This window comes from Megalobrama amblycephala, linkage group LG10 (genome assembly GCF_018812025.1).
Source record: "Megalobrama amblycephala isolate DHTTF-2021 linkage group LG10, ASM1881202v1, whole genome shotgun sequence".
Lineage (NCBI taxonomy): Eukaryota > Metazoa > Chordata > Actinopteri > Cypriniformes > Xenocyprididae > Megalobrama > Megalobrama amblycephala.
This window is the reverse complement of record NC_063053.1, coordinates 226157-249763: the sequence shown is the minus strand read 5'-3', so window position 1 is coordinate 249763 and position 23607 is coordinate 226157. Positions and strand designations below refer to the sequence as shown.

The following is a 23607-nucleotide window of genomic DNA, read 5'->3' as shown; positions in this document are numbered from 1 at the left end:
CATGCAATTTTTGCTTCTCATGAAAATATCTTGTAAGCTGTTTTTTTTTTTTTTTTTTTACTCAAAAACAAGCCAAAGATACTCAGAAAGCACTTTAGAAAATTATTTTTATCTTTTTCTGCTTATATTTTTGTCCAAACAGTAATTGTTTAACTGGGAGCAATAATAGACCCAACAGGCAGTAAACAACTTATTACTCACTTTATTTCCATTGTAGCCTTGCTGGCCCTATAGAAATGAGATTTTAAAACATTTCCTTTATTCATCACAGCTGTAAAACACAATCTCAATTAACTTAGATTTAACTTTTGCTCCAATAGTGTGTGGTGTGCCGTGATGTGACAAAGACAACACACCAGACACCAGGGTCCCAACTGTGAACACAGGAAGTCTCGCAAAATCTCTTGAGACTTCAGAATAAACATGGCGGACGATAGGCAGGAAGAAATTGCGATGATAGTGTTTGGAAGGATTTTGACAGAAAATTCATGGAAAACCCCCTCTGGGTTCTCCCCACACATCAGGATTTCTGATATTCAACATGTTGAATATGTACAATTCGTGATCGGGACGGCAGATTCAGTCACTCTTAACACACCTCACACCATGGGCGAGGCTAGCCCCTTTTTAGGGGTGCTTTTGGAGTTAGTTGAATCAATGTTAAAATGATAAAGTTATTTTTCAATAGACATATTTTTTGTTTTTGTGTGAAAAGAGGGTGGGTGGTGGCAGTGTGGCTCATTGGGTGCTCAGCACCCCTAAAGCTCTGACCCTAGAATCGCCCCTGCCTCACACCATAGGAAAATCTTATTTTTACATTTTAAAACTTTCAAAATCTTATTTTTACATCTACATTTTAATTTTACTTTAACAATTTGATTCATGGTCTCTACAGTATGTATGCAATCTTATTTGTATTCATTTTGATGACTTACTGAAGACATACTGTACTAATTCACATTAATTCACATGATAGTCACGTTACATTACCTTGATTCCTCTGTTTCCAAGGCAACCTTTGTGTCCCTGAGTTCCATTCAGCCCTGGTGGTCCTCGCTCTCCCTGCCAGAAACATGACGGGAGAGAGACTATTTATCCATGACATATACGTTCTATATATTCACCTTAGGGCGAAACTGCATTTGAAACATAAAATCGCTAAAACTATTGTATGATTTCAATGTTGAAGCAAAGACTTTATATATATGGTGTAAATGTATTCTATGAATGGGAGAAAGTACAACGTGCAATACTTCTGAATAAGTCCCCCCTTCTTAATAAAAGAGCCAATGGCCGATGGGTAACTGCAGCTATTGTTAGAAGCTCCAGTTCCTCCAGAAAGATGGGCCAAGATGGTGTCATGGAGGACGGACGTGTAATTTTTAGCCCTGACAGTTGTGGTAGTAATGTGATCAATCATTTTATTTTAATTCTTCATATAAACTATACGGTCTTCTATGTAAAAATTATGCGTTGATTTGCATCGAATTTTGCTAAATGGGTAGAAAGAGACTTGGTTTTTCAAAAGCTATGGATGTCAAGATTGGCGCCGAAGTTGAACTAATCTCTGACGCTTGCCTGAACAGGTTCGCTGTGCTTGCTGATCCTCCTGCATCAGGTGATACGAAACAAGATCTCAATCTTTGTTTAGTGATGCCTTTTCCAGCGACTCTTGCAAAAAGTCCTCCTTCTAAAAAATCTAAAAAGAAGTCTGAAACAAGCAGGGATATCACAGACATTTTGAAATGCCATTCAAGCACTGTTTCTAAAACAAGATGCTACTTTCCAAAAGCCAATCTCCATCGAGGACTCAACTGATGCTACAACAAAAGCCAATGACAACCTGTCTGTGGTAGTGCAGAAGTTTGTTTCTGACGTTAATAAGCACTTGGAGAAGATGCAGAATTGCAAGAGACATTACGGAACTTCAATCTTCAGACAAAGATGTCAAATCTCAGATTGAGCCGCTTGAGCGGTACAGTTTGTTTTTAAAGGTGCATGGGGTTCCTGAAACCAAGAATGAGGATCTGCGTTCGATTGTTAAGAACATTTTGAAAGATGTCCATGCTGTTAATCGTCAATTTGGCCCGTTTACTGACCACATGTTAATTTCTTTGGATCTTGCACAATATAGAAAGTTAAATAGAACAAGGAGTTATTGGAAATTTAACAATTGTCTTTTGGAAAACACCAATTTTAATGATAGTGTAATTCAGCGGGCTAATTCTATGTTTAGTAATACTGAAGGCGACCTTGGCTCTAGTTGGGAGTTCTTTAAATTTAAAGTTAGAAACCTTGCTGTTAATAGAAGTAAACAAATTAAAAGAGAATAAAACACGAATCAGAACTCATTCATAGATTAGGTGTGTTAATGTAGAAGGAAAATCCCAGTAAAGATGATGAGGCAGAATTGAGCATGTCAATTGCAGATTGAAAATACGTACACAGAAACTGTAAAAGGAGCTTTTATACACTCTACAGCAAAATGGATTGAGAAGTGTGAAAGAAACACTAATTACTTTTTTGCTCTAGAGAATAGACATCGTACAAAGACATCTCTCTCTCTGACTTAAATATTAATGTTGTTTTATGTACAGATTCAGGTCTCAGATCTCAACCTTTGTATACTCCTTTTACAAAATCTTCTTTTGAGTATTCATGATAAGTTTTCAGGTATTAATGATGCAAAAACTTAAAACAACATCTACATAGTTTGTTAAAAGAGAAGTGTATTAAAAAAGAAGAGATGATTCCCACAATGAAGCAGGGTCTTATTTCTCTGATCCCTAAAACTGATGAAGACTAGGGGTGGGAATCTTTAGGCACCTCACAATCTGATCCGATTCTGATTCTGGGAGTCACTATCCGATTCCAAAATGATTCTTGATCAACTTTTTTTTTTTTTTTATTAATTAGTTTTGTAACCTTATTATTCTTTTTTTTTAATGTAATACATAGTCTCTGTAATTATAAGTACTTTTTAAATAATTACTAGTTAAAAAATATAACTGTATGTTAAGATTTTTATATCTAGGCTATAAACAGCTTCAAAACATAAAAGCAAGTAGCCTAATCAATAATAATAGGGAGGAACAATGAAATATTAAAAGCAATAAACAAAGAATAGCTTTCAGTAATTAAGAGTATTTGAACGTTTTCCATTCAAAAGCTGTGATGGATTTTTCTCTTTCTCAGCCCTACGGTTGTTTGATTATTACTGATGTCATCATAGACAGCGGAAGATCTAATAAGCTGCATTCACACTAATGCACAGATCTCTTTTGAAATATAAGACGTTTTTGTCCTGTCTGTTTACTCCCTTAAGACATCTAATTGACTGTGTTTATGTTAATTTCGCATCATAAAAGCATTTTGAGTACATTTAACCACTTACACGGAATCGCACACAGCCACTTGCACGAGCGCTCTTCACAAACAGCACATGGGCATTTACTGTAAAACTGAAAGCAGCCTTCTGTCAGTGAGTTTCGTATTTATAAAATATAAGCCCACAGCATTTCAAACAACATAAATCATGCATTTGTAAGGAAAATAGGCCTTCCTGTATGAAACTGTATGAAAGATTATTTTATAGATGGTTCGAGTGGTGAAATTCTCAGAATTGTTGGAGAGAGAATCAAGATTCATTGATGGATGACTCTTTAGAACACCAATTTTTGCTTAACGGATTAGTTTAAGAGATTTAGAGATTTAAAGGATTAGTTCACATTCAAATTAAAATTTCCTGATAATTTACTCACCCCCATGTCATCCAAGATGTTCATGTCTTTCTTTCTTCAGTTGAAAAGAAATTAAGGTTTTTGATGAAAACATTCCAGGATTTTTCTCCATATATTGGACTAATGGTTGAAGGTAAAAATTACAGTTTCTTTGCAGCTTCAAAGCGTTCTACACAATCCCAGACGAGGAACCCAGTCTTATCTAGAGAAATCATTGCTCATTTTCACAAAAAAAAAACAAAAACAAAACAAAACAAAAATTATATATATATATATATATATATATATGTTTTAACAATAAATGCTCATCTTGAACTAGCTCTCTTCTTCTCTATTAGAATTCCAGCAGTGTAGACACTGCTAAGTGTATTACTGCCCTCCACAGGTCAAAGTTTGAACTAATGGTTATATACTTGCACTAGAATATTGTATATGACAATTTAGTTTTAACTTTGACCTGTGGAGGGCAGTAATATACTTAGCAGTGTCTACACTGCTGGAATTTTAATAGAGAAGAAGAGAGCTAGTTCAAGATGAGCATTTATGGTTAAAATGTATACAATTTTTATTTATTTATTTTTTAGAAAATGAGCGATGGTTTCTCTACATAAGATCCTTATTTCTCATCTGGGATCACTGTAAACTGTAATTTTGACCTTCAACCGTTTGGACTCCATTGAAGTCCACTATATGAAAAAAAATCCTCAAATGATTTCATCAAAAACCTTAATTTCTTTTCGACTGAAGAAAGAAAGACATGAACATCTTGGATGACATGGCGGTGAGTAAATTATCAGGAAATTTTCATTTGAAAGTGAACTAATCCTTTAAATTTCTTAGCGTTTTGTATTTACTTTTATCAACATGGTGAGAATGCTTTATAATGTCATTAACTCCTCAGTTTTGGTTGGCTTTCAAATTACTAAACGCTTTAATTGTGATAGAGGAGTGCGACAAGGTTGCCCCATTTCTTTTTCTTCTAGCTGTTGAATTGTTATCAATTAATATTTGACAAAATCCCAGTTTAAAAGGTATCTCTATATTTGGTAAAGAATTGAAAATATAACTAGCTGATGATACTACTGTATTTCTTAAAGACCAAAGTCAAATTCCATTAAGTATCAATAATATTAAATCTTTTTCTGGAACCTCAGGCTTATTTATCAAAGTGTGAACTATTTTTTTTCTGGTCCATATCATCAAAACATTGAACATTTATCGAATATTTCTTGAATATTTTTGATCATTTCATTTAATATTTTCTACTTGGTTTATTTGTTGTTGGTTTTTTTTTTTTTTTTTTTTTTTTTTTTTTTGAGCAATGTAAATGATGATTGATTGGGTAAATGAATATAATATACATGCAATTCACTGCAAGTTTTATGTTTGTTACTTCACGTTGGGTAAACCAAAGGAGGTCAACATTCATTTTTTTAATACCTAAGATAGTTTTAAGCCTTCTGCTTTTACTCTGATATATAACTTAAGCTAAAAAAAAAAGAGTAGATTTATACAATTATTTGGAGTGCCTTTACAATCGGATAAAGATTTGGGACAATTTTGCCTCCGTCTCTGATGCGAGCGATTTTTCAACATGCCATCTTGCCCGGAAGTCCCGGAATGTCCTCAGCATGCTATGTTTCAAGTGAATAGCTAGTGTAATCCATCTAATCAAACAGTGAATTTAGTTGACAAAGTCAATATTGTGGAATCAAAACAACACCTAGTCTTTTTCACTGCAACTTCAAAGGAAGCTTCAAAGACAATGTTGTTTCCAATTTGATTCATTCAAATTGCTGTATTTGTTCAGGAGTAAAGTAAATAAATGGTTCTCTTCAGGCATCTTGAACTTGAAGCGGTGCTACACAGACCAATGACATGACATCAAAGTAGTACAGTAGCACAAGAGCGAATAGAGAGCAGACAGCTCTGTATGCTTTTGAATCGCTCTTGATGTACTTTGATATCATACACCAATCCATCTGTTGTACGAGCTGTAAATAAACTACAGCTCGTACAAAATTCAGCAGCTAGAGTTCTTACTAGAACTAGGAAGTATGACCATATTAGCCCATCCTTCTCCTATTTGGCACCTAAACTCTGGAACAATCTTCCTAGCATTGTTCGGGAAGCAGACACACTCTGTCAGTTTAAATCTAGACTAAAAACAAATCTCTTTAACCTGGCATACACATAACACATTATCAATTTATATTTTCAAATCTGTTAAAGGACTATTAGGCTGCATAAATTAGGTCAGCCGGAACCAGGAAAACTTCCTAAAACACCAGATGTACTCGTTACATCAGAAGAAGAATGGCATCTACGCTAATATTAGTCTTTCTGTTTATCCGGAGGTTTACCGTAGTCAACCGGATCCGGGCCGTATCCAGCTGAGACCAAGGACCGGCGCCATGACACGACCACAACGCAGCCCTGAAGTATCAGCAGAGATCCAGTCGACTAGATCATCCATTGTGAAGACATCATCAACACGACAGCCAGTGCCACAGTTCCTCAACAAACCATCCATACCGGCGTGATGAATACGATCCTCAACTGGACACGACCACAACGCAGCCCTGAAGTATCAGCAGAGATCGAGTCAACTAGATCATCCATTGTGAAGGCCTCATCGACATGACAGCCAGTAGCACAGTTCCTCAACAGACCGTCCATACCGGCGTGATGAATACGATCCTCAACTGGATGGAACTGAAATAAATACTTTGATTGTTGCGATCCTATCAGACTTATGATAGCAACCTGAATCGTAACAAAGCACTGTTCGCCAGAGGAGAACTGGCCCCCCGACTAAGCCTGGTTTCTCCCAAGGTTTTTTCTCCATTTTAACACCTATTTGCCACTTGTTTGCCACCTGATGTAACCTGATGGAGTTTGGGTTCCTTGCCGCTGTCGCCTTTGGCTTGTGTAGTTGGGGACACTTGACATTTGACTTGACATTTGATATTCAACAGTATTCTTGACATTTATTCAACAGTGCTTCTGATCTGCCTGCATTGACACTATTCTTTAAGAGCTGCTGTGCAGCCAAAATTTATGTACCAGTTATCAATGTAAAGCTGCTTTGAAACAATCTGCATTGTAAAAAGCTCTAAAATAAAGGTGACTTGACTTGACTAGCGCCGCTTCAAGTTCAACAAGTCTTATGAATGGTCCGCTGAATCATTAATTTGTCTTGTCTTGTCTTGTTTATTTATATAGCACAATTTAAAGGTTGCACCAAAGCGCTTTACAAATCATATAGAAGAATGGAAAACATACATCGACAACATAAAACACCACATCAACATGTAAAGCACCACATCTAAATGTTGTATGCTACCAACATTAGATTGATTTTACTTGGTTCCTTCAAAACACATATTCAGAAATGAAACACTGATTTTAAACAATGATTTCAAGGGGACAAAGTATCCTTGAAAAGGGGGCTTGACTTCGTTCAACAGCTGAAAAAATATCTGAAAGTGATCCCAACGATATAGTTTCTCTATATTGTTATCGTTATAGCTGTGGTGTGGACACTGCTATTCTTTTATATTTAGAACGATTTTTAGAACTATATAGTTATCAATCTTGGTGTGAATGGGCCTTTACACTTTCACTTACCACACTACCATCATCTCCTGGAAATCCAGGATGACCGTTCTGACCAGTAGAGCCCTAAATAATAAAAACAAAAAAAGAGATGCTGACACACAAAACTGAGTGAGCTCCCTACATACGTAGAATTCTTAAAGGTATTATAAGCATATTCCCTATGCAAAGGTTGTTTAAAATCATGCTGCTTTCAAGGATAACTAATTTATGTCAAAATCTAAAGCAGCAATGCATTTATCCTTTGCATAATGACATAATGCGAAAGTGAGAAAAATCCATTAAATCCACATAACCAGGATCTCTGACCTTTTGACCCAGTCTTCCAGAGGGTCCTCGTGGTCCAGGTACACCAGTGCATGAACAAAACACATCGCAGCATTTCCTCAGCACCACTGTTTCCTGAGGGGAGAGAAAGGTGCACAATATGTGAAACCGTTTACTGTTGTTGAAGTCACAGGCCATGTGACTTGTCAAATTTTAGGGTATTTTACCACAAATTCATTTACAAACGTAACTGAGACTTATCTGTGAACCGATGAATTGGTATCCCTAATAAAATGCCACAGTTACTTGCCCTTCTAGTGCCCCTCGTAAGCCTCAGAATCCCCCCACACCTCGGAGCGGAAGAGGAACCGGGCTTACGCCAAGAAGTATCACTGTTGTTCCGCATGACCCACTCAGTGAGACTATTGGATAACACTGGAAAAGCGTGCCCTTCTATGGAACACTGTGGAATCCACATCCTGCTCGAAGGGAGGTGACATGTGGAGAACATACATATGGACTGGCCAACCAAGGGCAGTGCAACATATGGAATGTTCCTGAGGTGGCTCCAGACAACAAGGGGAAGACAACACTTGGCAGGGATGGCAGAGCAGCCTCTGCCCAGGGAAAGACACTCTACAGGGTTCTCCAACTGGGGAACTTACTGGAGCAATGAGCACACTTATCCGGTCCGAAGAGAGGGGAATGGCACAGCAAGCCAACACTAGAAGGGGGGCTCTGGCGTTTACTGGCCACTAGGGGTGACTATGCGGGAGGCTACTGGTTCTACACCAAGGCTATAGAACTTAGCGAACGTGTTAAATGTCACCCAGCTCACAGCTCTACATATATCTGTCAGCGAGTCGCCACATGCCCTAGTCAGGAAGAAGCAACACCCCTGATGCCAGTGCAATGGTATCCACTATCCAGTGAGCCATCCTCTGCTTAGAGACAGCCTTTCCCTTCTGCTGGCCTCCGTAACAGACGAAGAGCTGATCTGGGGTCCTGAAGCTCTGTGTCTGTCCACTTAAGTGTGCAAAGCATGAACAGGACAGAGCAGAGCCAGGGCTGGGTCTGCCTCCTCTAAGGGCAGTACTTGCAGGTTCACCACCTGATCCCAAAAGGGAGTGGTAGACACTTTGGGCCCATATCCGGGCCAGGGTCTCAAGATAACATGAGAATCACCCGGGCTGAATTATAGGCACAATTTTGACTGAAAAAGCATGCAGGTCCCCTACCCTCTTGATAGAAGCCAATGCGACCAGAGAACTGTCTTAAGGGACAGGGTTTTTAACTCAGCTGCCTGCAAGGGCTCAAAGGTCAGTCTCCAAAATGCCGTAAGCACCAGGGACAAGTCCCAAGAAGGTAAAGAGTGTAGACAAGGAGGATTCAATCCCCTCACCCCCCTCAGGAACCTGACTATCAGGTGTTGCTTTCCCAAAGACTTACTTTCAAATGCATGCAAATGCGCAGCAACAGTGGCGACACAATAATGCACAACCAACAAGACCTGCTCCTTGTCCTCCGTGACTTTGCACAATGTCTGTGCAAGAAGGCTCACTGGGGGAAACTCATACTTGCGTAGGCCCCTGGGGCCAGCTGTGTGCCAGCGTATCCGTGCCGAGGGTCCCCTCATCTGGGAGCAAAACAACTGGCAATAAAACATGTCCGGGGTGGCAAACTGGTCCACCTGTGCAGTCTCAAAGCATATCCTGATCAGCTGAACCACCTGGGGATGGAGACTGCTGTGAGAGGTCATCAGCTGCACGGTTGAGCACGCCTGGAATGTGAATGGCACAAAGTGACCTCAGATGCTTCTGACTCCATAGGAGGAGTTGGTGGGCGAGTTGTGACATGCGACGGGAGCGTAGACCACCCTGATGGTTGATGTACGCAATGGTCACAGTGCTGTCCGTATGGACCAGTATGTGCTTGCCTAGTAGCAGCAATATGAAATGGCCCAGCACAAGACGTACTGACGACAACTCGAGCCGGTTGATGTGCCATTGCAGTTGGGGTCCTGTCCACAGACCCGAAACTGTATGCCCGTTGTACGTGGCTCCCTAGCTGGTGGCAGAGGCATCTGTGGAGACCACAGCATGCCTGGACACTTGTTCCAGGGCAAACCACTTTTCCAACTTTTTGGGTGTAAGCAAAAACCGTCTCAGGTTACGTATGTAACCATGGTTCCCTGAGAACAGGGAACGAGACTCTGAGCTGACTGCGCTAGGGGAACGTCCTCCGTGACCCGTGCTCGAAATGCCAAAAATCACCACACTCCAATCCTATTGGCCGGCGACAGCCTATCACGTCAAACGGCGTGAACCGTGACGTATAAAGGAAGCGCCTGGGGAAACAGCCGACATCTTTTTGTCTTTGAGCGACTGTAGCAGGCATCCCGCAGCATGGCATGAAAGTGCAGAGTCTCGTTCCCTGTTCTCAGGGAACCATGGTTACATACGTAACCTGAGACGTTCCCTTTCGAAAGGGAACTTCTACTCTGCGCTGACTGCACTAGGGGAACGATATACCCACGCCGCCATGCTAGAGGAGAATGCCAGTCCAAATGTCTGGACACACATCCGGCAGTTCCAGGGAAAAACCGGGGGCAGAACTCCAAGGCTGTCAGTGACAGCATTCCCTACGGCCAACAGCCCAAGCTGAGCCTAAAAGAGGCCATCCGAAAAAAGCCTACCAAGGCTGCTCGAGCATCTGGAACCAACACCCCGAGAGGGGGTGGTCCCTTTAAAGGAATGTGGCCAAGGAACCAAAGGAACCTCGGCCAGACACTCGGGGGGGAAATCCATCCCGCTGCCACCAAGGAGGCCTAGCCAGATCCAGCGAAGCTAAATCTGGCCTAGCCAACCTTGTCTGATATACAGAATCTCCAAGCGCAAACTCCAAAGAGGAGAGCAGGAAAGAGCGACTGCGAAAGGCAGTAAGCAACTCAAACCCACACGCAGAGACGGCAGCCTGGAGAGCGGAACTCAGCTAAACGCTATGGACCCTCGTATGAGGGGAGTACAACCACTCATCCAAGGATCTACTCAGCCGTTAACAAGGTGCTGAGGAGGCTGTGCGCTAAAGACCCCTGACCCAGGGGAGCACAAACCAGCCTGGGGGCCGGTCTAACGGGAGACTTCATAGAAGTCTACAACCAAACCAGCTTAGGGAGCTAAGCACAATTACGCAGTTAACCCCGAAGGGAAGTACAAAGCTCAACCTAACAGACAGACCGTAAAGCGGGCACATAGTCATGGAGGCCGGGAAAAAGGGCCTGCAACATAACCAGAGTTCACCAGAGAACTGAATGCAGACGGCGGTAGCCCAGGATGGCCTGTAGGGCCACACCCTATTGCATATCAAGGTGGAGCAAACACCAAGACATAACAGCTGCAAGTGCCCACGAGACAGCCCGTCCAACACAAACCAACGAGCAGTGCACTCGGTGAAGTACCTTTCTACTCTTTAAGCAAGAGGAGTACAACATACGCCATCATGCGCTAAGGAAAGGCCCCGCGGGCCTATAATCCCAGCAGGCACGTGGCATCAGCTTGTGGCAGTGTTATCAGGGTTCAGGCTAAACAGACCGACTACACAGGAGGTCATAGTCAACCCGAGACCCGGCCAGCCGGCGAAACCATCCCTTTTGCTGTCGAAGGTCAGCACGCTTCACAGGAGGCCTTTACGGCCTACCCGTCACACGCAACATCAGCCAGCGGCCACTAAAGTTCTAGGAGCAAAAATAGAACCCGTTAATTAGACAGGAAAAAAATTTACCTCGACTAGAGCTAAAGGGAATAAACGCACAAAATACTCAGTAAAAACATCTTTTACTCTCAGCGAGAGGAGTATCAAGCTAAACTCCGACATGCTAGCAAAGAAAAGCCTGAAAGCGGCCTGTAACCTTAAAAGCGTGCGGCGATAGCTAGTGCATTTATTCAATCATGGAATGATGCCCGTACACGACCAGCGTAGCTGGGCCAACAGGAAGCTATAAGAGAAGCCTGGAGAGGCCTGCTGCTTAAAGAACCATGTGGCACCAGCCCGTGGTCATGACAGGGCCCTAGCTACAAGGAAGGGCCAGTATAACCTAAAATGACAAATTTAAGGGAACTAGCTACACAACCTGAGCCTAGGCATACACATTCCAGCAGGCAATGTAAATCATGCTAAACAGTGTGAGCGTAACCAGCATCGTAGACCAACAGCGCTGTATCCAAACAAGCTGCATACAGAGAGGCTAAAAACAAATAGCCAACAATCAAACAGCAATGAACCCCAGATGCTGTGGTGCAAATGACCAGGAGAGGTCGGGTAAACAAAATTCCCTACACTCATCCTGAGTGTGCGATCCAACAGGTGATGCACTCAGTGAAACACAAACCCTAACCGGGGAGTACAACAAAAACACCGTATTCATATATAGAGGCCGGATAAAGCCTGCTATCATAAAAAACAGGTGTAACCTGTGGCAGCACAAGCATGCTCACATAACACGCCTGCATAAACATATGAAGGGGAAATATGGGCAAAAAACGGCCAGCAACTTCCTCAGAAGGAGGCCAGAACTAGGAACTATACAACCGCAGGGGATAGTCATAACAGGGGGATGTAAACAAACACACACCTAACCTAGTTCTAGCCTAGCCGCTAGCTAAGGACTGTATGTAGGCCAAGCTACACTCGGGCTACAAATTCCCAAACACACGGAGAAAGCAGCGCGAGCGACAGCATTAGGTGGCCGAAAAACCGGCCAACACATAACTGACAATAGCGAAAGCTAGTTCTAGCTATACACAGTATCAGCCGAGAAACTACACCAACGCTAAACAACAAAGCGGCCATAAAGAGCCTGCCTGTAACAGTCAGCCTAACATACAGTTATTTGCCCAAATAACCCCTTAAAAACATGAACAGATGACAACTATATGCACGGGAAGCTATACAGGAAAAGCAAGGTCTATATTAAGAATGAAAAATGGACCTGGCTTACCTCCTGCGGCTCGTAGAACGCAGATTCCTCCCCGATTCATCACACGGAGGGGAAAATCCAAAGTCCCATAAGCCCAAAAGCACTTTCACTATCAAGCCAGACGGTGGGCCGTCAGGAATATATTCATCATAGGCCCGCAACATCAGCCCGACTGTAAAGCCCGTAGCATATAGATGTCACAAACGCTACCGGGAGGCGAAGGAGGAGCGAGGGCGAGAAAAAGCCCTCGCGAGAGAGGGGATCGATTACCGGCGCTGCTGGCGCCGCTCCTCGATCACCTCCCTCAGGTGTTGCTTCTTCCTTCTAGCGTCTCGCCGTCTCTGCGACTTACTCCGAGGAGGAGGAGGCGCATGAGTGGCGACACTTTCCCTCTGAGCCTGCCTCTGAGCCTCGGCTCGAGACGGCCCGGGATCTCCCGGCTGTCTGGGCCCAGAGCTGGATCTGAGCGGGATGCAAGATCTAGCGCGTCTTCGCCTCCCTGATCAAGATCCGTAAGCAGATCAGGCTGGTACGCCAGAAGCACCGTCATAGTGTGCAACACCGCACCAGCCTGACCTGCAGCGGCGTAAGCCCTGCCATTCAAACATGACGTCACCTTCAACGCTTTGGATGGCAGGGCCCTCGCCGGAGTTGCCGGGCCATGGGTAGAGAGAAAACAATCGTCTAAACTGCTGCGAGCGGGTTCCCTCCTCACGCGCTCCCAGGGCAGCTGCAGTCTGCTTGAGGCGCGTTCCATAACCTCCAGCAACTCCAAAAAACGCCGCGCAGGGAGGCCGAGCGGGAGCCGCGGGCTCGCCCGCTTCTCCCACCTCGGCCATCTTCTGCTCTCCAGGGCTTTGGACCAAGAGAGCACTCGCTCCTGGGTCCGAGGATGTTAAAGATAAACATCGTCGTCATCCGCCAGAAGCACGTCCTCGTCAGTCGCTTCAGCTTGAGAAAGACAAACACCCCTCTCAAATTCTTCAGCGAGTTCCACCTGCGAGCCCCATGATTTCAATCGCCGCTGAGCCTCAGCACGAGCGGGGCCGGAACCACCAGGCAGCGGTGGTGGCACTTCTCCCCTCGAGAAGAGGGCCAAACGAGAACGGAGCGTTTTCATAGAAAAACGCTCACAGTTAGCAAAGGCAGCACCCTCGAGTACTGACCGTGCGTGCTCCTCGCCCAGACAGAAAACGCACAAGTTGTGTGTGTCCTCCGGTGTCAGAAAACCTGGGACAAGGATCAGCACACTTCCTGAACGATTTAGCAGACATATTTTCTTTTGGCAGAGTGAAAAAGGCACGAGCAAAAGCAGTCGCGAAAAGACAAAAGGAAGTCGGCTGTTTCCCCAGGCGCTCCCTTTATACGTCACGGTTCACGCCGTTTGACGTGATAGGCTGTCGCCGGCCAATAGGATTGGAGTGTGGTGATTTTTGGCATTTCGAGCACGGGTCACGGAGGACGTTCCCCTAGCGCAGTCAGCTCAGAGTAGAAGTTCCCTTTCAAAAGGGAAACACCATTTTTGTGTGTGTCCCTTTAATTGTAAATGAGTTGCTGCTCCTGGCCCCCTTTCAAGAAAAGGGCGGGCTTCAAGAGCTCATGCAATAAACAGGACAATCTCGTGCACTGAAACTATCCGAAATTGTTGGCAGTAGTGTTCAGTTTAAACCGGAGTGGGACAATGATGCCTACAGAGCCAGAGAATGCTGCATGGAGATAGAACAGGTATAGTTTATTTTAATTATGGTTATAACTCATGTTGTCATCTTTCTTTTATCCACTATCAGTAGTGATGTCCCAGAATTTTCAAATGGTTTGTTTTGAGACACTGCTCTTGATTTATGGGGATTAAAAAAGAGTGGGTGGATTTTTATCATTAGGTGGTTGTGTACACACACTGCCGACACACATTAATGTTCAAACACCATGTAAAAGTGAATTTTGCATAATAGGTGCCCTTTAACCTCAGAGTTGGAAAACACGCAAGCGCGTTTTGCTGGATTTTATTCACATAGCAGCAAAATCAACTTAAAATACTCTGCATTTTTTGTTATAGAGACAGAAGTAATATATCAATTGAAACTATAGAATGTCTTCTTTTATTTGTGTACACTCAAAAAGAGTAAAAACAAAATGTTGTGCTTTTTGCAAAATAAAGAAAACTAACATGATGCGTGATCTGTCGTCTCCCTCTGAAGGAAGTCCATTCTGATAGTCCTCAGAAAATGAACTGTAACTTAGTGAATACCAATCACAAAACAATGAGACATATGTCTAAAGAAACAGTGAAAGGTCAGGTTTTAAATCTTGCAAGTCAAATCGAAAACAGATATTCTCTGTTTACGTAATCTGTTTGGAAAGAGAAGGTTGTCAGACGCTTGCGAGTCAGTTCATTATCCGCGAATGCGGCCACACTCACTGAGCGCGCGCCTGTTCAGACGCAAAGTCTGAGGCGATACATTCATCAAAGTGAATGTCCATGTCAGCTCGGAAAAATGCATCAAGCTTGGTCAGTTTCATGTATGCTACTTTTCATCGTTTTAAGATGTGGTGAAGAATAATTCTAAAAGAATTTACGTCAGTAGAAGAACCATTTCGAGGATCAACTCAAGCCAATGACAGTGAATGGTAAGATTTTTTTATTCTTTAGTTCTTTATTCTAATTGCGATATAGTGTGTGTGAATATTAAGCCACAAAAAGACTGTTTAAATATGAATCCTGCAAGTTTTGTGTGTCTCAGTGTGAATTAATGGGGCAGATCGACTTACGTTAGTAAATTGCCATGGCTATTCCCAAACTATACTGCTATACTGAGATGAGTGAAATCAACTGAAATACGTAATAAATACTGAAATAAAATGTGTTAGCAATTTATTAAACTGCACATTAACATTTTGGCTCTATAATATAACAAATATAATATATAAAATGCCATAGAGGTAATATTAATGTTTAGACGCTTTGCATCACAGAAATAGATTATATTTTAAAGTATATTAAAATAGAAAACCATTATTTTAAATTTTAATAATATTTCACAGTATTGCTGTTTTTTTCTGTATTTTGATCAAATGCAGGCTTGGTGAGCATGAGACTTCTTTCAAAACATTAAAAATAGTAATGTGTCCAATCTTTTGACTGGTACTGTAATTTAAAATATAGGCCTTTACAAAATTTTCTTCACATGATGTGCAATAATATGTGCAATCATAAGATCACAAAAATCATGTTTTCTGTTAAGAGTGGACATTATATTAATGTTAATACAATAGCTGATATGATCCTGTTATCAGCATGCTCACAGAGGGTTTTTTTCTTTTATCTCACAGATTTGAGAATCACAGTGACCAGATATTGGTCCACACTGGACTGTGCACATATGATACTGAGATCACTTTTTTTTTTCTTTTTTTTTTTTGCCTCCATTGCAGAAACACTAAATGCCAGGTATGTAATGTTCACATATATCTTTGAACAGGATTTATTTCTCAAAATGTGTCTTTGACTCTCATTTATATAGATAACTATATTTTAAATAAACTTCAAACAAAAAATGATATGTCTTTTGTCATTGCATTCTTTCTTAGTTGACAGTCACATTCCTGACCTAATGGCTCAATATGCGGCTCAGTAGGGGCGGGGTCTTAATCTCCTCAGGAGTGAATCACAGCATTATTCATGAAGATTCATGCCTCTTTGCATACGGGCTCCTTAAACAAAAAGTGTCTTCGAAATTTAAAATCAATACATTGTTTTTTGTGTCCGAGTAGGCAGGATAATTTCCACATCATTTTGAAGCAAAAACTCGACTAAAATATACAATTCCCAAAAGACTTGTGAAAAAAACATTTAGTATGCATTTTGAGGCCTTATTTCATTGACTTTTTTTGTTTTTTTTTAAAAAACAACACATATACGTAATACTCTCAAAAATACAAACATGCACATACTTGTTGCTCACATATTATAGTAGCCCAGTTTGTGCTGAATACAGTGTAATGAGACTTTTGTCATTAATATGTTTATAAAAAACTGAAAAAAGCACAAATGTCAGGGCATGTCAAAACTACTCCAGGCCCCCAAATCAGCCTCAGACTCCAGAGGGTTAAGAATTGCTTTGATACTTACAATCTGTTTCATAAGAGCATTGCCTAAATTCAGCACGTTGATGGTCAGTGGCTGCATGTAGCCGAAACCTCTGCCGAATTCCAGCTGGTGAACATCCATTATTCCCTCCAAAGACACAATCAGCAGTGCATCAACCCCTAGTTTACACATCAGAAATAAACAAATAGCTTTGAAATGGTCTTTGAAATGGTTTAAGGTCAAGGTCACAGTCTCTACACTTGAAGTTTTAAATATTAAAAGATAAATATTTCTTTGTAAAATCTTCATATTATATTCCTGCAAATATGACAGAAAATTTCCTGTGGCAAAACACTACAATTGCTCAGAGTATATGCAAAGGCAATTTTAAATGTGACCTAGATGAACCAGTGAGTTGTGGGACGTTTCGCTAATAAAATGATTGTGCCAAAAGAATGGTGTGAGAACTTTATTATGTCTTGTCACTCGGTCTCATCTCAGTGAGCTTTTATTATGTTTAATGCATGTCCAGTAAGGTGATTTAAGCTTTTTTAGATGTTTCAGTGAGCAATCAACTTTTGGAAAATGCTTGAAAAAGCTAATATGAACAGAGACTGCTTAGAAAAAAGCACTGTTTTCAAACATACCCAGAATAATGTGGACATAGCCAAAGACATAGCCACTTACCACTTTGCTTAAGTCTCTCTGAACTTGCCATTAAACGCTGAATGCTATCATCTAAACCGTCTGTAAAGATTATTAAAACCTAGACACAAACATACAATTAAATGTCAGCAAAATTAATTGTAGCAATAAATAGAGCAATAAAAATGAAATGCAATCTAGGTGCCCCTTATGGATCTAAGTAAACAAAAAGATGCTGAATCTTATATCCCAATCATGATTGCATTTTTAGAATTCATAGTCCTGTTACAGATTCTTTTTCAATTTAAATCATCATTTTGGAAAAAAATATCATACCAAATACCAAGTGCATAGTGTTTTTTTGGTTGTGTAAATGATTGTTCAACTTTGTTTTAATGAGAGTACAGTATGTCAGTAAAACATAACAAATGTATAATCATTAGCAAATAACATCAGCAGAAGTGCTCGTTTAATTGAGCGCACATTAACATAAAGCATTTAATATATAGCTGATAATCTTTTGATGGTCAATTGTATATCTCAGAAACATTCCCACCTTTGCCTTGGCGTTGGAGTTGATAAACATTTCTTTGAAGGAATCTAACAGAATCTCGTTGAAGGCCAGGGGCTCCGTAGGTCTCAGTAACATCACTTTCCTGACCACATCCTTGTTGTACTTCTCAAAACTAAAATTACCCAGAAGTCTGCCATCTCGTGCAGACACTAGCCTATAGCCAAATCTAGTTTTAATGTTGTCCACTTTGACACAGCACAGATCACTCATCATGGAGATACTGTGGATGGCTGCAGTAACCAACGGTTCCACTGGAGGTCTCAACAGAGGTTGCGTTGATTGTCTGGACACGTCAAACCCAAATGCAATGTCAATATCGCAATCTGTTCAAACAGATGACAGAACAGGCAAAACAGACAAACAAACAAAATTGTATACATCATTATCATTAATACATATGCATATATGTATTAATATATGCACGGCTGGAACAACAACACAAAGTATGGCAATTATAATCATAAGTACTGTTTATGTGCTTTATTTACTGTTAAAAGCAACTAATGTCCGTTTGAATATCATTTTGTGTTCTCATCTTTGTAGCCGTACTGAAAGTAACCATGGATAATTCACCTCAGATCGTGAAAATAAATAAATGGGCAGAAGGACGTTCAAACTGTCAACTCATTGAGAACAAACAAGTGTATTCTATGACAGATTGTTTCAGTCACTCAGGATGTACTTTGAATAATGTTTAAATTGTGTAATATTTATGAATTTCATTATGTACTCATCCATTTCATTGTGACTGCAGAGAGCCCGCCTTGACGCTCTTCTGATTGGCTGTGGTTTTTGATTGATTTTGTCGCATCTCTTTATCGCATCACATCTGGTATGGACAAACTAACCGCTTACCACTAGAATCTTATCGCATTGTGTTTGGTTAGGACACAGTGTAAGGCAGCATTTTAGTAGTTATATTTGGAAATAAGCGGCAACTCATCCAGTTTAGGAACAGAGCTTATTTATATGTAGAGTATTTAGTATATAATAATAATTATGAATTATATTGTAAAAATTAATTACTTACCATGTTCGGGAGGTCGTTTTTGGTCTCCACAGAGGAAATGTAACACTTTCCTTATGGTCTTCCGTTCAAGGCTGTCGAAAGTCTCAATGAGGATCCGGTCAGGTGATCCAGCTATTAAAAGCAGCTCAGATTTTTTTATATCATTGCCAACCCCAATAACAGATATTGTTATTTTCTTGTTTCTGAGATAAGCTAATGCATTCAAGTCTTTTTGATCATTAGCTTTTCCATCTGTGATCAGCAGGAGATTCTGAGGGATTCCTTCATCTATTCTGGATCCATTCTCTTCTGTGAAATAGTGTCTAATTAATTTCAGAGCATCCCAAGTATTTGTGCCCTGCTTTCGTTGCTTAGTGTTGTTTATAGCTTGCTCCACTTCTGTAAGATTAGTGTAATCGTTCAGGTGAAATTCATGCAAGAGTTTATCGCTGAACTGGGCGACACCCACTCGCCACTTGTCTTCAGCAATATCCAGTTCTTTCACGATGTCAATCATGGTTTGTTTGAGAATATACCAACTTGGTTCCTCAATAGACTCTGATCCATCAATTAAAAAAACAAGGTCTGATACCTCCATCTCACAAACTAGAACGAGAAACAAAAAACATTAAAGAAAAACAACATTAATAGAGACAAAAACAAAGACTCAGTGTAGGTGAAGCAACTTTGTAACTGCAGACTGGCAAGTCATAATTTAGGCACTATTAACACTTGGTCACTTCAGATCTTGCATTTGTACCGATAGATACAGATAGCTCAGAAGGTGGTATGAAATGTAAATGAGTCACGACTTGAACATATAAACAATCCACACGTGAGCAAGCAATCGTGGCTGAGACACATAGATGAAGCAACCATAAACCACAAACACCAAGCAGTCACAAATGTTTACGAACAAGTATGGTACAGATGCGTGAAGTGATTAAGCAGAAATAAAATATAAATACATTTACGCTTAATACTGTCACGATCACCGTCTGCTACTGTCACTTCCCGGACTACATTCCCCATAATTCTCTCTGCCAATCACCTGCACTCACTCCACTAATCACCACACTAATCACCACACCCAGCTGCAGCTCATTACCAGGACTATAAAGGACTGTCACACACACCACCTCACCGCGAAGTCTTGATTACCCTGTGTGTCGATTCCAAGCGTTATCCTGTTTTCCTGTCTTTGACCCTTGCCTTGTTATCCTGTTCCGTGATTGATATCTGCCTGCCTTTGACCATTGCCTGTATTCTGACCACGATTCTGCGTGTTCCTTGTGGTTCCTGTTTGCTCCTGTCTGACCCTGCCTGTACGACCACTCTAACTTCAATAAAGCTGCAAATGGATCTTACCATGAGTCCCATATCGTTACAAATACAACATAAGAAAGAGAACAAAATCCAACTTACATGTAACTGGAGTTGAAAACAAAGAAATGAACATCAATATAACAGGGAAGCTTGTTATAAAAAAATCTACAGAATATTAAAAACAGCTGAGCTACTGATAAATGTACTTAAATTTGTAGCATTGCCATTTTAGCTAGTTATTCAGGCACTTATAGAAGGTGATAATAAAATTTACTTGGTTTGTTAAGATTGCAGAGCTCTTGGGTGATTGTTTTTTGTCGTCCACGCAGATCCTGGTAAGTGCTTGCATAGTGCACTCTTCCTTTCTCTCCCACCATCTCCCTTAGCTGGACCTCATCGGCATCTTCAGTACCAATAACAAAAAAGTTGACTTCTGAATTTGCCAGGGATTCAGGCCATGTTTCCAGTCCACTCACGTCATTAACCTTGCCATCTGTAATCAGAAACAGCACTTGGGGTACATTCTTCGCCCGTCGTCCACCATGTGTTTCGCCAAAGTAGGAGAGTGTATATTGAAGGGCCTGGGCTGTGTTTCTTCTTCCCCCTGAAGGTTTGAGGTTTGAGATAACCCTCAGAACATCAGCCTGACTTTTGAACTGTTTCAGGGTAAACTCAGATTGAGGGCTGTCAGAGTAGGTGATGACGCCAAATCGTACCCGTCTTTCTCCAACTACAGATTTGTTCACCACATATGCCATTAAGCTTATAAATTCCTGGAAACCATCTTTATTGGGATTACCAGAGGCATCCACAAGGAAGATTATGTCAGTCAGTTCAGGTGTCTTGCATTCTGGAAAGATATACGATTATAATATGATAAGTCATTTGATAAAGTCACTCTGGCTTTGGTTTTTACTATAATACAAATGAAAGCTGACAATCTTTTAGGATATGTACACATTAAAAATGGCAAAACAGCCATGTGCCGTAAATGGCTACATGCTATTTACCGGTCAGATTCAGATGGACTTTATAAATGGAGGGTAAGATGAATTGTCAATAAATTTTGGTCCAATTTCAAGAGAAAGAAAGACTATTTGTTGTAAATGTTTTTACTTTTCAGAGCACACTAGAAGTAGATGCCCTCAAAGATAACAGACATTGACTAAAAACCACAAAACTTTTTTTCAAGGGACTTAACATCAACTGAAAGAGGCATAATGTGATCTCTTGTAAAAAATCTCAGATTTTGTTTACTTACCCGTGTTACAGATCTTGAGAAGAACCTCACTGCTTAATTCTTTCAGGGAAGCAACTGCGTCTTCATAGAACACACCTCCATGGGATCCAGCAATGGCAAGAATCTGAGATCTGTTTGCATGTCTCATACCAATGGCATTGATGTTGATGGAATTGTCTCTCAGGACTTTCGCTGGTTGGGCTACATCATCCCTACTATCTCCATCTGTAAGAACTATCAAAAAATCCAAGGCTCTGGAGCGTCCTCCTTTAGACTCGTCAAAAGATTGCAATACTTCTGTGAGTGCTTTTCCAGTGTTAGTTTTTCCATTCATCTGTCTGATATTTCTGATTGCCTCTAATAATTGAACTTTATCATCAAATGCATTTAAGGAAAACTCCTCTTTTGTGTTTGTTCCATACTGAACAACTCCAACACGTTCCTTCTCTGGTCCAATTACAAACTTTTCTATCACATTCTCCATTATGTGCTTAATGTTTTTAAAGTCATCAGCGCTAACACTTTCTGATCCATCGATCAGGAAGACAACATCTGCAAAAAGACCTTCACAACCTAAAAAATAAGAAATTTATAAAGTGAACACCCCTTCTGTGAAAAGAACCTTGAAACAACAATCGGACACTGACAGTAATTTATTTGCATGGGTTTGTTATATTAATTTACCAAATTCAATAAGAAACTGTGCAAATCAAGTAATGTAAACATACTGTATGTCATAAACTGAACTTCTCACCTTCAAAGGAACATATTTCTGTAAGGATGTCTTTCTTAATATCCTTGAGAAAATCATAGTTTTTGACATAAAACGTCCTTTGTGGGCTGCCAGATATTAATTCCAGCTCGGGCACAGATGCGGTTTTCACACCAATAGCATAAATGGTGACATTCTGTTCTGTTCTCAGTTCTTTAGCAGGAACTTCTACTGGCTCTTCTGTCCCTATTGATTCTCCATCTGTGATTAAAATCAGCAGCTCACGAACCTTTTCCCCACGTGTTTGTACAGCTTCTTTGAATAGCGGTATCATTTCTCTTAACCCCAGATCAGTCCTGGTGCCCCCTCCATTCATAACAAGACCCTTCACTGCCTTTTCAACACCAGCTTTTGTGCTATAGTCGTGTAATCGGAAAACTGTGGTTGCACGGCTTGCAAACTTCACCACCCCAATACGCACATGGTCATTTCCAATCTTGAACACATCAAGCAATTCAATAATGAATTTCTTCATATCTTCAAAGTCTGCATAGTCTATACTTCCTGATTCATCCACAAGGAAGTATATGTCAGCTTTGACTGTTTGCTTGCAACCTACAAAGAAGTGAAAGAGTAATCCATCATGAAATAGGAATTGTGAAATGCATTTTAACATAATGAACATGCTAGTAATAAAAAAAAAAAAAGTAAAAATATTGTGCAAACCTAATACTGTAGAGAGTAAGCTTTGAGGTATGATGGCATCTGTGATTTCATTGCAAAGTGTTTTGGTTAAAATCTTCGCAAGTGAATTTAGTTGATCAAAGCGTTCCACATTTAACACAAACTTCTTGGGTGGGTAGGATGCGATCTCTCTCAAGTCATCCTCTTTTGCGTCTTTGATGCCAAGCACAAATACAGTGACGCCTGATCGCCGCAAATCTGCCGCAGCGCTGGGCGCGTCATCTGTGGACTTTCCATCCGTGATAACAACAGCAACCTGCTGAACATGCTCATCTCTTCTGCTGCCTCTTGCTTTGGTGAACACATGCTCTTTGGCAAACCTGAGAGCAGCTCCAGTGTTTGTTTTACCACGACCATATGCCATGCTACTGATGTAGCGCAGGATGTCAGCCTTATTATTGAAGGTGTCCAAGTACACATCAGCTCGAGGGAAGTCGCTATAGAGGATCACAGCTACCTTTATTTTTCCCTCTCCCACGTCGAGACCTCCGATGGTGTTCTTGAGAAAGTCACGCACAAGTTGGAATTTTTTGGATCTGATACTGCTGGACTGATCAACAATAAAAGCAATATCTGCCACCACATCAAACTTGCACTCTGTCAAAAAGACATAAGAACTTTACAAAACCAGAGACATTTGGATATTGTAATATGTAATAGTTTTTCAAAT

The 23607-nt window shown here is 40.9% G+C and overlaps 1 protein-coding gene across 2 annotated transcripts in view; it reads right to left on the bottom strand.

The window, feature by feature from the left end:
* The window catches only part of LOC125276405 (collagen alpha-6(VI) chain-like), a 60194-nt gene that overhangs the window by 24364 nt on the left and 12223 nt on the right, over positions 1-23607 (bottom strand). For both annotated transcript variants that reach the window (XM_048203833.1, XM_048203834.1), the window contains 12 exons: positions 22920-23534; positions 22236-22808; positions 21503-22054; positions 20516-21091; positions 18937-19521; positions 17889-18229; positions 17375-17453; positions 16730-16866; positions 7668-7760; positions 7371-7424; positions 991-1062; positions 202-228 (listed from right to left, as the gene is read on the bottom strand). In XM_048203833.1, the coding sequence (XP_048059790.1) occupies positions 202-228; positions 991-1062; positions 7371-7424; positions 7668-7760; positions 16730-16866; positions 17375-17453; positions 17889-18229; positions 18937-19521; positions 20516-21091; positions 21503-22054; positions 22236-22808; positions 22920-23534 (3704 nt within the window). The remainder of the gene's footprint in view (positions 1-201; positions 229-990; positions 1063-7370; positions 7425-7667; positions 7761-16729; positions 16867-17374; positions 17454-17888; positions 18230-18936; positions 19522-20515; positions 21092-21502; positions 22055-22235; positions 22809-22919; positions 23535-23607) is intronic.